Genomic DNA, 13500 nt, shown 5'->3' on the forward strand with positions numbered 1-13500 from the left:
TTTCTTAGAATGCAGCTTGAGAGGTGGATTCTTTAGTTTCTTACTGCGTGTGTGCTGGAGGAGGGGTACTAACTCCATTTTCTTCCATCTGAACAGAGCGTGGCCCTTCATACAGCAAGGGATGTCACAAGGTCTTGGAAGGACTATATTTTCCCATCTGGTTTAAATACAGCCTGAATCTTAACCCCCATTATGTAGGTGACCAAAAGATTCCTTTCAACTGCAACTGGACTCAGGGAACTTTCTAAAATGTTACTAAATAAAAATTAGTGAATAATCAGTTTATGTATTTGGGATGTAGAAGGGCATAATTCTGTGGTTCCTATCCCAAATTATCCAGTTGTGTTAGCATTCTGATTTTTTCTCTAATGTGTTCATTGTTACTACTAGAGTGCATGTGTTTTTATATTTATTTTTTAAATTATTTTTTTCATATATTTTAGTTGTTGATGGACCTTTATTTTATTCATTTACTTATGTGTAGTGTGGAGAATAGAATCCAGTGCCTCACACATGCTAGGCAAGCATTCTACCACTGAGCCATAACCCCAATCCCCATCCATTTATTTTTTAAAGGAATTTTAAATTTTAAAGAGACTTGCAAAAAGAATTAATGCATATAAAAAGTATTTAATATAGAGAACACAAAAGCACCTTTTCTCAGGCAAAAATCCCCAAGACATATATCAGATTATACTAATCAAGTTTCCTTTTAAGAAAAGAATTATTTGAATACAGAAAAATAAACTTCATGTCTTCATCTTTTTCAAATAAACCTTCAGTTTCACCTAACATACAGATAACAATGAATTTAACAAAAACAAACAAACAAATGAGTGTGTTCTTAAAAATAAATAGCCAATACAAAGTTTTCTAATTTAAAAACAGCACCATGGAAGGAAGAGGATGTGTCTTTTCAGTTCAAAGTTCCTAAATAGGTGATTTACCATAGATTCATACAAAGTAAACTTAAAGAGTGGTTGGTTTTTAAATCTTTCCTGGAGTGGAAATTAAAAGAAAGTAAAAAGCAAAGCAAAACAGTAACTGAAGAATTAAAGGCAGATGGGCAGACAATACGTGCACACACATAATGTTCACACATACACACACACACCCTGCCAGGTGCATTCCTTGTTTTCTGCCGGTTGTGTCACCAGTCTGTGACCTCAACCACGAAAGGCGTTTTCACTTCTATCTTGCCACTGTTGATGATGGTGCAGTTGGTGAGAGGACGGTCATGCTCATCAGTTGCCTGGAGCTCTATGGAGTGCACCACGCTCTGGAGAGAGAAAATCAGACAGGCAGCTCTGGTGTTAGTGTTATCAAAAGCCCCAGTGGGAAAGTAAGTTGTATCACTATAAAAAACCATGCACACTAGGTGTGAAAAACTTAGAAGATTCAGAAAATTATTTTAATTGTGTATGTATATATATCTCATGGAATAAAATTCACCAGCTACCTTGTTTATCCGAGAACATATTGGTCTATTTCCGTACTTCTTTCTTAATAAGCATTGTATGGACTCAAAAAACTAAGATACTTTCGCAAATAAAGTATTTGTATTCATCAGCTACAATCCAATGTAAAGGTTAACATGGAGTTTGAATCAGTTTCAGCTCTACCCTATATTACGTTTAGGCACAATAAAATGGTCCAGAAAGCAGATTTAAAAGTAGACCTAATTCTGGATTTGCTTTTGTGTGTGTGTGTGTGTGTGTGTGTGTGTGTGTGTGTGTGTGTGTGTCCTGTTGGGGACTGAACCCAAGGCCTTGTGCTTGTAAAGCAAGCACTCTACCAAATGAGCTATATCCCCAGCCTCTGGGTTTGCCCCTTTTAAAGGTGACCCAAGCCATTAATCTTGAGTCTGATACTAATATAACCTGTTCAATCCGATAGTGGTATAAAGACCCCTTTCTTTGCCTAAGAAGCCCTCATAAGCACATGCACCACTTATATTTCCCAGTGAAGGAGGGAAGATGTCACAGACCAAAAAGGCAGGCTTTTGATGAGTTTTCCAAACACACTGAGTATTCATCTCAATTCCTGGACTTCAGTTGCATTGAATCAGAATTGCAGGTAGAAGATGTGGAAAATCTACAGTGATGAAACTGGATGATTTGTTTGAATGAGGGAGGCCAAATAACTCACATGAAAATAAAACCTAATGGAACATGGAAGAGAACACGGGAGTCAAGGGTGTCCAGGGCTGGGTTGGACAGACTTCAATATGGCCAGTTTAGAAGAAAGTGATTTTGGGCAGCTGCTAAGGAGACGTGGTGAGAAAGGAAGAGAATGAGAATTTTAAGAAGCAGGCCTTGGGTTATGAATTGAATCCTTTGCTGTTCTTTGAGAATAACAACATAGATTTGAATTCTCTTAATGACTGTTGGTTGCTGTACTGTGTGTCGGTGAATACAACTTGATATCCGGACTGAACCACACTGGTTCAGGGCTTTTTAATATTTTAACTGTAAGAAACATATAACACAGAATTTGCCATCCAATTCATTTTTCACGTGCATAGGTCAGTAGTTTTAAGTATATTCACACTGTTGTGCAATTGGTCTCCAAAACTTTTAAAATCTTGCAAAACTGAAACTCCATTCTAAATGCCTTTCCCCAAGCCCCTGGCAACCACCATTCTAGTTTCTGTCTAGGTATCTCATGTAAGTAGACTTGTAGAGTAATTGTCTTATTGTGACAAGTTTATTTCACCTAGGATAAGGTCCTCAGGTTTACCCATGTGATAGCACATCTTTTCTTTGTAATACTGAATAATACTCCATTTTATGAATGTATGGGACCCTGGTTTTATTTTGTTATATTATAAAGGGCTTTCCATTTATAGCCAGAAGCAAAATAAATTAAGTACTTAGCTTCTCCATGTCAAGTCTTCAGCTTCTATCCTAATGTCCCTAACATGCCATAATGTCATGCCATATATAATTTACTCACCTTTGAAGAGGTCAGTCAGCATATAAAAATGGATCTCTAACAACTGATTTAAGATTAAAATGAATCACTAAAGGTACTCTCATAAATATAAAACTTTGAAAGAGAAAAAAGTAATATATCAAGTTACCATCCCATCGAGGACTTTTCCAAATACCACATGTTTGCCATCCAACCAGGTGGGCTTGGTCAAGGTGATAAAGAACTGGGAACCATTGGTGTTAGGCCCAGCATTGGCCATGCTGACCCACCCAATACCATAGTGCTTCAGTTTGAAGTTCTCATCAGGAAATGTCTCACCGTAAATACTAAAACCTGAGTTAAGATAAAAGAAAAGGGAGGAGAATGAACAGACATCAACCAAAAGTAAACTCTTCATAGGAAACAAAAGGCTTTTGTGTAATCCGTTCATAGAGCCCAACACAGAAGATGAGAATGGGGAATAGATTCAAAGCTATGGAGAAGTGAAAGAGAGAATAAAATTAACTCTTTAAGGAAGCAGGGCCCTAGGGCCTGAAACAGACAAGCAAAAATGCCTATGATATGGCACAGGATGGCAGGTCCCCTCTGGCCTCAAACCAATGCCAAATCTGGATCATATAGGTCAATGATTTCACTCTGAAAGGAGAAGGAACAGCAGGGCAGGGTGGTATCCGAAAGCCAGATGGAAAGGTGGGTGAGCCGGCCTCGTGGCTCCACCTCTGTACTATATTCGGGTGACTTGTCCCAGGTCACTACTACCTTGGCACCCAACCATTCACTGAGTGGACACAACATCCCAGTGTAGTTGGTATTCTCAGTCCCCTTTTCACAGGGGGAAACAGAGGTGTAAAACTTGAAAACAGAATTGGAACATCTGACTTTCTGACTCTAAAGCTGGTGCTTTTTCTTACCTCAGCACTGAGGCAGTAGCAGCTAGGATGAAAGACATTAGCAAGGCTCTCAGGATGCACAAGGGTGCATCCTGAGAATTGGGACCACCTGGGGATCAGCCTGGCTGAAGAACCAGCCTGTGATCTGGAATTCTAGCAAAGTGGCGGATATAGTAGAAGCCCTCTCCCATAACAACAATATGGACCATAGGGAGCATCTGCCTCATTCCTAACACCTTGAAGGCCTCTTGTGCTTTTGTATTACTGAGCTCCTTATCCACTGGTTGCCAACCTCAAAATCCTGACTCCGTTAAAAGGACCAGAAGTAGATATCAAAGTCAAGCAATTTATAGCTGGTTGGGCAGGGACATGTGGGTGACCTAGCTGGAAAGCTCTGCTCAGAGGGGTCTAGGCTAAATTTAAATAGTTCAAAATTTCCTCTCAGAGAATCTTAACCCCAGACCCACATGTGTTGGGGAGGGAAAATGGAGAGAGTATAAAAATAGAAAAGATAGCAAAGTAAAGCTCAGTCACTCTTCCTTCTGGATGGTATGGTGGGATGGTGGATGCTGGTACCAAGAGGGCAGGTACTAGAGCTACCAGGTTTTCCGGTGAGTCTGGCACCTCAGCAGCTAGGATTGCTTCCACAAGCATTCTCAGCAAACCCTGTAACCTTGACGAACCTGAACCAGCTTCTCTACTCCATTCTGTATTCTTATACCCTATAGCATTTTTGCAAGAGCTAAAAGTACTCTTTATAAAGTGCCTGGTAAATCACAGCATTTAATGGCAACTATTTTTATTATCAAGAAATAAACCATTACAATAAACATAAATAGAAATAATGACTGAAAGTGGCTTTTCTTTAAAAAGTAAGCAACTAATATCTACCCTAACAAGTATTTTCTGAGCTTAAAATCTTAAATTTTGTGTAGTTACACATGTAATAGGTGTTCTGGAGGAAAAAAAAAAAAGAAAAGAAAAGCTTCTCCCTACATTTCAGAAGGAAAATAGTCCATGGAGCTGGGTAGTTATGATCCTCAATGAGGCACAATATGCTGAGGGAGATTTGAAACTCAATAACCTTAAGTATTTGTTTGTTCATGGGAATCAGTTATAATTTTGATGACTCAGCTATAACTTTTTTATTATTATTAAAAAAGCCGACAATAAAAGAAAACACTTTTGAAAGAAGGGGAAAAATTAATCACGATCCTGCCACCTACACTCCAATCCTGTTATTCTGGCACCATGTCCCATCCTCTACCCCCGCCCCGACTTGTGGCCAGCTGCCACCCCAGGGCACTCAGCTCTATAGTTCACCTCTTCCTTCCTATGGCATGCACTGCTTTATATTGCTACATACTAGCAGTCGAGCGGTTTTAATAATTGTGAGATATTCTGCCAAATGAATGTATCTACACTACGACAATGAACACCAAAACCATACCATTTAGAATTAGGAAGACTCATTCATTCATACCCAAAAAGATTCTGGTAAATGAGGTCCCCAAACCTCTATCTTCTGGAAAGACTTTGAGCTGTCTTTACGGCCTTGTTTCTTAAATGGGGGAATCTGGCTATCTTGGGTTCACATACTGACTGACTCTTGGGTTTCAGCCTGGGAAGTGGGAAAGGAGAAAGGCAAAAGATGATGTTACCTACCACCAGTGCCATCTCCCGCAGTGAAGTCTCCTCCTTGAATCATGAAATCCTTGATGACACGATGAAAGATGCTTCCTTTGTATCCATATCCTTTCTAAAGAGATTATTTCAATTGAATACACAAGTAGAAAAAAAAATCCATACTGAAAGATGAACCTTCAACCCCAGTGTTTATTTGAAAATGATAAAGTGAGAAAAATCAAAATATCTACAGAATTTGATTAGGTCTTGGCAATGATTTCTCTCTCTCTCTCTCTCTCTCAGTACTAGAGATTGAACCCAGGGGTGTTCTACCACCGAGCCACACCCCCAACCCTTTTTATTTATTTATTTTTTAATTTTGAGACAGATTTCATTAAGTCGCTCAGGCTGGCCTGGAACTAGGTGCCTCCAGCCTCTGCCTCCCAAGTAGCTAGGACTACAGGTGTGTGCCACCATACCCAGTGACAGCAATGATTTCCTGAGAGAAACTTATCACTGGCTGACCAAAACAACAAATAAACAAACTAAGGAAAGAGACTATTGATGTGAATAAGTAAAAACAAGAGCATTTTCACTTGTTTTCTTCCAATTTCTGGAAGCCTACAGAGGCTGTGTACCTGAATAAAAAAGATTTCATAGTAAAATATGATGAAATGTCACAGATTCATTTGACATTAATTTAATACTTGTTCTCCCAGCGGCATTTTGTATTTTACTTCAAAGAAATAAAATACAATTTTTGTGTGTGTGCACAGTTGAAGGAAATAAAATGGAGACAGACCTCTCCTGTTGCCAGAGTGACAAAATTTTCCACTGTCTTGGGTACAACTTTTTCGAAGAGGCCAATCACAATTCTGCCCACATCTCTGTCTCCAATCCTTACATCAAAGAAGACCTGCATATAATTGAAAACACAGAATAGAAGGTTATAACATGGAGAAGACAAAAATATAAGCTAAATCAAAATTAAAATCTGAGGAAAGCCTGCCCATCGGTATTTTAGAAAGGAGTCATGAAGAGGCTATTAGTGAAAGGTGCTCTAAAAATGTCTGTGTCGGTATGGTTCACTTGCACTATTCATTCAACAAACATTTAATGAACACCCTCTAAAAGCTAGGCACGGTACTAGGTACTGAGTTTCAAGTCAGTTCTACAAATACTGCAAGAATCAGCCAATAAAGTCTTCAAGAATTCTACTGCCTACTCATGCCCCAGACAAACTCTGTTGCTACTTCCTGTTCTCCAGCTTTAGGATGAAGATTAGAGTGGAATGTGTTGTTCTTTTCAAAGGTAGTGCTCTCTAATCTTGGCAGGGGAAAAAATAGTGAGGAGAGAAAGAGGCTAGCCATCTAGATTTACTTTTTTTTTTTTTTTTGTCACTTCAAATACTGCCAAACTCCCAGTGAGTTCTCAACAGATGTCTGCTATCAAGGGACTCACAAAAGATGATTAAAACGTACAGCAGTCCTTCAAAAGGCCTGCCACTCAGGTCCAAGCACAGCAAGCACCGGGTCCCCAGTCTCATCCAAAAGACAGCGAGCACTGCACTCCATGGCTGACAAAGTCATTTACCTTTTAAACTTAAGACACTGGATTCTATTGTCATATTCCCAAACTCACCCAAGTAGAATGTGTTCTTTCTCTGTCACAGCTTAAAACAAAACACCCAAAAGTGGGGATGAGTTGCCTTTTTTGCAGATTAAGTCTTAAAAGTTCTTTTAGACTTTTTATTAAAACTGTTTGTTCTGAAACCAAATTATACACGTTTTGCTTCCCAAATCACTGAGAGAGAGGCTTGAAAAGGCCATGGAGTCGAAGGGCATTCTATTAGAGAGTTGAGATTATATGAACCAATTTACTGTTTGAATGGTTTAAAAAAGACATTCAAGAGATGGCTTTAAAAAATATAAGAAGGGTTGTCAAAGAAAAAAGATGTCTTGCAGTTTAGAAAAATCACTAAGTAAAGACTGTCAAGCTTTAGCTCAAGACAAGGACTTCTGCCAATACATCAGCACGTCTGTCACAGGGTGATGTGATATTTAGTGTTCCATGTGGCATTTTACAATCTTTACATGGCTGAAGCAGCAAAAGTTTTATTATTATTATTTATATAGAAGAGCTTACAGAAAGACCCTGCTCTTGAGGTAAGGCAGCGCAGAAGGGTCTCATCTGCAACCAGTGGTCTGGGGACAGCATTCACGGGAGCCTGGTCAGTGTAAAGCTGGTGGCAGTGAGAAGCAGTTTCTACAAAGAATTTCTAAGCCGAGGAGTAAATGCAATGTAGACAATAATGAAGTAGTCTCAGGAAAAAAAATCAGAGATGTAATCCTAAGAAACATCTTATAAGACACTTGAAAGGCCTTCCAGACTTGCAAAATCAAGGAGAAAATTACTCCTGTGACTATTTAGAAAGCAAATAAATAAATAAAATCTGGGAGAGCAGCCTGAGAAGATGAAGAAAAATTGACTGTCCCAGCATAATGCTTCAATAAAAATCATATATTTTTACATACAGTCTAGTTTACCTATTGATATGATTCTTCCCCCAAATTGCAGTATCCTTCAACTTCATGAAGGAGTACAAGAAACCATAGTAGTTTTCCCAACTCTAACAGAAATGAGAAAATCAAATCTTATTTAGTTGACCAGTATTTATTAAAGATCTATGTGAAAGGTAGTGTAAAGTCACAAGGTGTACGAGAGAGCCCCTGTCCTAAAGTAGTTTAAAAGAATAAGATAAGTACAAGGCAGCATGTGACAGATGCCCCAGGAATCCTGTATATCGAGACCTGGAGTGATATTAAGGGCTGGGAGAGGACATCCTGGGAAGCAGGCCTGGAGGAGGGGAGCAGTATCAGACACAAGGGTTAGCTCACCTGCCACTTATTGGAAGCAAAGCACCAAAGCAGGAAATGTGTTCTGTTTGCAGAAAAGCAATGCAGCTCTGTGACCACAGGGGAGGACAAAGTCCCTGGAAGACAGCTGCCCACCAGTTCCAAAAGACAAAGAAAAAATGGTGGACTTGGAGGTTCAAGTTTTGAAGACAACAGAATGGTATGAATCAGGCCCAGTTGGGCATGGCGGCACATGCCTATAATCCCAGCAGCTTGGGAGGCTGAAACAGGAGGATTGAGAGTACAAAGCCAGCCTCAGGAACTTAGCAAGGCCCTAAGCAACTCAGTGAAACCCTGTCTCTAAATAAAATACATGAGGCTCAGTGGTTAAGTACCCTGGTACAGGGTGGGTGGGGGGGAAGGCTAATGAGACATTGGGAATAATAATCAAATGAAGGAGAAAAAGAACCTGGAATTTTATGCACCAGTTCAAGAATGACGCCATAATGGGCTGCACTGGGGTGGTGCCCGAGAGAATGTAAGGATGGTTGACAGGGGGACACCTTTATATAAAAGGGAGAAGGAAGGAGGAGAAAAAAGGAAAAGAGAAGGAAACACAATAGTGGTGTCTCTGTGTGCTTTACCTACATCCTCTTATAAGATGAATCCTCACCACATCCTGGGGAGGAAGGAATATTATCACTAATTTATAAATGAGGAAAGTGAGGGTGAGAGAGGTTAAGTGATTTACCAAGGTTGAGTGTTAGAGCCAGAATTTCAACCCAGGCTACCTGTAGTTAAACAGTGACATATCACCAGTCCAGCTCTTGCAGGCAAGGCAGAGGAATCCCAAAAGGGTACAAAGTGTTTTCAGTTACCCCGATCCCAGTATATTGTCAACACAAGCAGACAGTCAAGAAATGTTCAATGCCAAGTGAAATGAAATAGGGGGGCACACCCCTAGACAGGAGGTGTGGGGCTGCCAGACAACTCATTTCTAACTTTGCTGAGTGTCCCTGGGAAAAAAGTCCAGTGCTGGACAAGGGTGAGCTACAAAGTTTTTACCCTCCTGGATCTAAAGTTCAGTAGAAGAAAAAATATACACATAAATGCTATGATATAATGGGCAACTGGATTATATGAGACGAGTCAGATAAAGATAAGTCTTGGGAAGGGCTGGTGATTGTCTGTGGGGATCAAGATGTTCCTGAAAAACTGGGACTTGGACATTGTGCTGCACTTTGTGGGTGGGCAACTCATCACTTTTCCCCCTCAAGCCATCCTTGAAAGTCATTTAAAAACTGTGGGGCACTGAAGGTTAGAGGAAGTAGGGAAGCAGAGAAGAGGCACTCACACAGCCTGATCCAAATCCCTATGGCATTAGTACTGCCAAAATCCTTCAAAGTAACTGGCAAAGTACCAAGCACATGAGCGGTGATGTGAAGGAAATGGTTAAAGCCAGATCCACCACTAAATGTCCATAGACCCTTGGCAAACTAAACTCTGAGCTCTTATTCCTCATCTGTAAAATAGATGATGATTTCTTGCTATCACAACAGGATGAACATTTCTAACATCAACCAGTGGCCTCTTAAACCAGGGACCATAGACTAAGCATTTTACCTGCTTTAGCACATTTAATACATAAAACCCTTCCAGGTAGGTATTATTTCTATCTCCTTTTTTACAGAGGAGAAAGTGGAACCCCAGATATTAGATAACTTGTCCAAGGTCCCTTAGATGTTGCCGCTTAGCCACTACAGGCTAACATGTTTGCAAGCTGTGTAACTAGAAAGATGGCAGTGCTGTTTCGCATGCTGGATCCTGCACAGAATTCATCACATTTACTGGAAAATTCAGGAAATCAAAATTCAGTGGATTCTGAGTCCAGTGTATCAGAGTCCCACCTGAGTCCCTGCAGGGCAGGAGGACGCTGCCAGGTTGGCTCAGCAGCAGGATCCGTGAACGAGGTTAGTGCCACTCACAGTCCTTTGGGAGAAACCAGCACCTCCTATCTTTTATTTACAGATTTTTATAAAACACTGCTGAGAAAAACAATGCACTAGAACAGTGGCCAATTAATCTACTTTTCTGCACTCAGATAAATTATTTTTAATATCTTCATTTTCCAATATATTTAGTTGCTTAAATATGTTCACTAAAAAAGTAATTCAAAAGAGTCCAATCGGTATAAGGCTTGTCTAGGCAATTAGCTTTCAGAACTTGATACATTTGGTGGGGGAAAAAAATAAAAGATATGTTAAGTTACAATTCCAAACAAGAGTGGAGCACATGAAAACTCTCCCTCAGTGACAGTGCCCTAGACCTGGGCTCAGCATGTCCCAATTCTTGCCCTCCAGGATCTGTCTCCTTGCTCAGCTTTATTCTAGTGGTTCCCAGCCCAGGCTGCATCTCAGAATTTACCAGAATGTTGTTAAAAGGTAAACGACTCAGGCTGGGGTTGTGGCTCAGTGGAAGAGCCACATGTGTGAGGCACTGGGATCAATTCTCAGCACCACGTATAAACAAATAAATAAATAAAGGTCCATTAATAACTAATAATTTTTTTTTTAAAAAAGGTAAATGACTGGGCTCCTTCCCCAAAGATTGTGATTGGCTAGCTCTCCATCAGTATGTCTAAAAAGTTTCCCAGTGAAACTTGTTCCCAAATATTCCAGGGGATGCACAGTAAAAATTTATTCATTGTTAATGTGAAATTCACATCTCATTGGCGCCCTGCATTTTATCTGACCATTCTACCCTCTCTCCCTCACTCTGTCTACACTGTCAGCATCTCCTGTTAGTTATACCTCTAAAACATATTCCAAGTTCCTCCTTTGCTCCCCACTCCCAAGATTTCCACCTTAATCCAAACCACTATCTGGACTCCAGTTCACACTCCACTGACTGACCACAGGGATTACTTAAAAGCAAATATGAAATGATGTCATTCCTGTGTATAAAACCCTTCAGCAACTAACTACACTTAAAATAAGACCTCAAATTATAAGAATAATTACCTCAATGCCCACACTCCTTACAGCTGTTAAACCCCTGAATGATCGATGAGCACCCCTCCCCCACCTCATGTCAGGCCACTGTGCTCTCATCCCTGCCCCAAAGCCACACAGTACTCTGCATCCTCTGAACACACTGATGGCTTTCCTGCCTGGAGATCTTTCCACCTGTCCTTTACTACCTAAGCCTTTCCCAAGATATTTTTTTCTCATCCATCAGGTATTTTTCTTTCTTTTTTTTCCCCTTTTTTATTGGTACATTATAGTTGTACATAATGGTGACGTTTATTGCTACATATTCATAGATGCACAAAATACAACAATATATTTTGGCCAATATCATTCCCCAGTATCTCCCTTTTCCTTCACCTCCAGCCTCCCCCTTGGTCCCTTTCCTTTACTGTTCTCCCTTCCAATTTCATGAGATACCCACCTTTCTCTTCCCTTTTCCTCTTTAGTTTCCACATATGAAAGAAAACATATGACCCTTGACCTGCATCAGGTGTTTTCAAATATCACCCAACCTATATTAGTTTCATTTCCTTCAACATTTCATAGTTGTATAAATTTTATGTTTATGGTTTTCAACAACTAAGAGACAGAAATAGTACCTGCAGACTGAAAGAAACCCTTTCAGCTCTGTGGCCCTCCACAAACCAGTTGCAAAGCTAGATCTTGGGGCTGTGAGTAGAATCAGAGCTTCTCAGAGGAACCAGGCTGAGTTTATCAACCCTGCCTGCAGCATGGCCAGGGCTTTCAGTTCTCTTCCCTTACATCAGACGTTGGGCTGAACCTCCCTCACCCACACCTATTGTCCTCCCTGCTCCCTGCTCCTTGGGTGGCATCTTCCATGGAGGATTTAAGGATGCTAACTAGTTTAAAGGTATCATTTTCACTGACTACCCCCGCCTGCTTGTTAAGACCACTTTAATCTGCCCACACCGTCCTCCAGATTCCAAGACACGACTGCTGGTATCTTCTAGAGGTGGTGATCATGGGCACCACAATATTACCCCTCCCTCCCCCCTCCCCGTCCCCCCCCCCACCTTCCCATTATCTTCTAACCTTAGGTAAAACTCGCTGAAAATAAAACTAAAGCAGCGTTAAGTATTCTGAGTATCAAGCCGTGAGGACGCAATTCCAGGCAGAAACATGCCCCCAACAGAGATGAAAAGTTAGGGTTAGGTCATCTAAACTCAGGGTCCAGCCCAAAGTTTAAAAGTCATCCCAGGGAAGGATGACAGTTCCTAAGTGGAGAGAGAGGGGAGGGGAACAAGGGAGGAGGGAGAGGAGGAGGGCTTTCAAGGCCAGCATGGAGTTCGGCTCTTCCAGACCCAATGACGTGCGTGGCGGGCGGCCGGGCCGCGGTCACTCGGTTGCTAGCGCGTCTCTACCGCCCGTCCCCTCCCTCTGCATTCTTCCTGCTTTGTTCCCAAGTCCAGGCCACGCCGAAGGAAGTACTGGAGTTGTCTCCTCCCAGGAGAACTAGGCTTCCGACTCCAGCGTGGTAACGGCAGACCACGACCCCAGAGACTGAGTACAAACAGCAGGCGACAGAGGCAGCCTAGCCTGGTCCCAGAGCCCCGAGCATCCCGGAAGAGGGCCGCCTCCTCCCACGGGAGCAGCCCTCTACCACCTACCGCACCGCCACTTCCAGTGTCCCCGCGCCCTGGAAGCACCCTCCTGCCGGCCGGGACACAGAAGTCCCAGTCTCCAAAGCACCACCATCCCCCAGGCTACAGGAGGGGAAGTGGCTGCCCGCCCTTCGGTCACCTTGGCTGTCACCAAAGGGCCTCGCTTGCGGTTGCCCGAGGAGCCCGAAGACACGAGCGCGCTGAGCCCCAGGCAAAGCAGAAGCGGTAGCAGCAGCCGGGGACCCAGGCCCATGGCGAGCGTGGAAGTGGCAGGGATGGCACAGGCGACCTCAGGCTCCTGGACAGTTGGCAGGACTCCTGGTCGGCTGCGCCTGCGCGCTTCCAGTTGGAGCGGGGAGGGCTGGTGGGAGGGGGAGGCTGTAGTCGGGGCAGGGCGGGGACCCGGGGCGCGCTCCTCCCAAGTTCGTTCCCGCGACCTGAATTTGGGATTCTGACGAACGCGCGCCGAGGCCGTAGTACCTGAGAGGCGCTGGTCCCCAGGGTTCCAAGCTGCAGGCTCTGCCAGGGGAACCTGCGAGCTGAA

The 13500-nt window shown here is 42.3% G+C and overlaps 1 protein-coding gene across 1 annotated transcript; it reads right to left on the reverse strand.

Annotated features, from left to right (window-relative positions):
* Positions 1-610: 610 nt before the first annotated feature.
* Ppic (peptidylprolyl isomerase C) lies at positions 611-13271 on the reverse strand. Its single transcript, XM_076855894.1, has 5 exons — positions 13096-13271; positions 6253-6366; positions 5490-5583; positions 3083-3267; positions 611-1279 (listed from the first exon to the last, which is right to left on the reverse strand). Exons 1-5 carry the CDS (start codon positions 13207-13209, stop codon positions 1151-1153), a joined length of 636 nt encoding a protein of 211 aa, XP_076712009.1. The 5' UTR covers positions 13210-13271; the 3' UTR covers positions 611-1150.
* Between the last annotated feature and the right edge of the window lie 229 nt (positions 13272-13500).

Source organism: Callospermophilus lateralis, chromosome 5 (assembly GCF_048772815.1).
Source record: "Callospermophilus lateralis isolate mCalLat2 chromosome 5, mCalLat2.hap1, whole genome shotgun sequence".
Classification (NCBI taxonomy): domain Eukaryota; kingdom Metazoa; phylum Chordata; class Mammalia; order Rodentia; family Sciuridae; genus Callospermophilus; species Callospermophilus lateralis.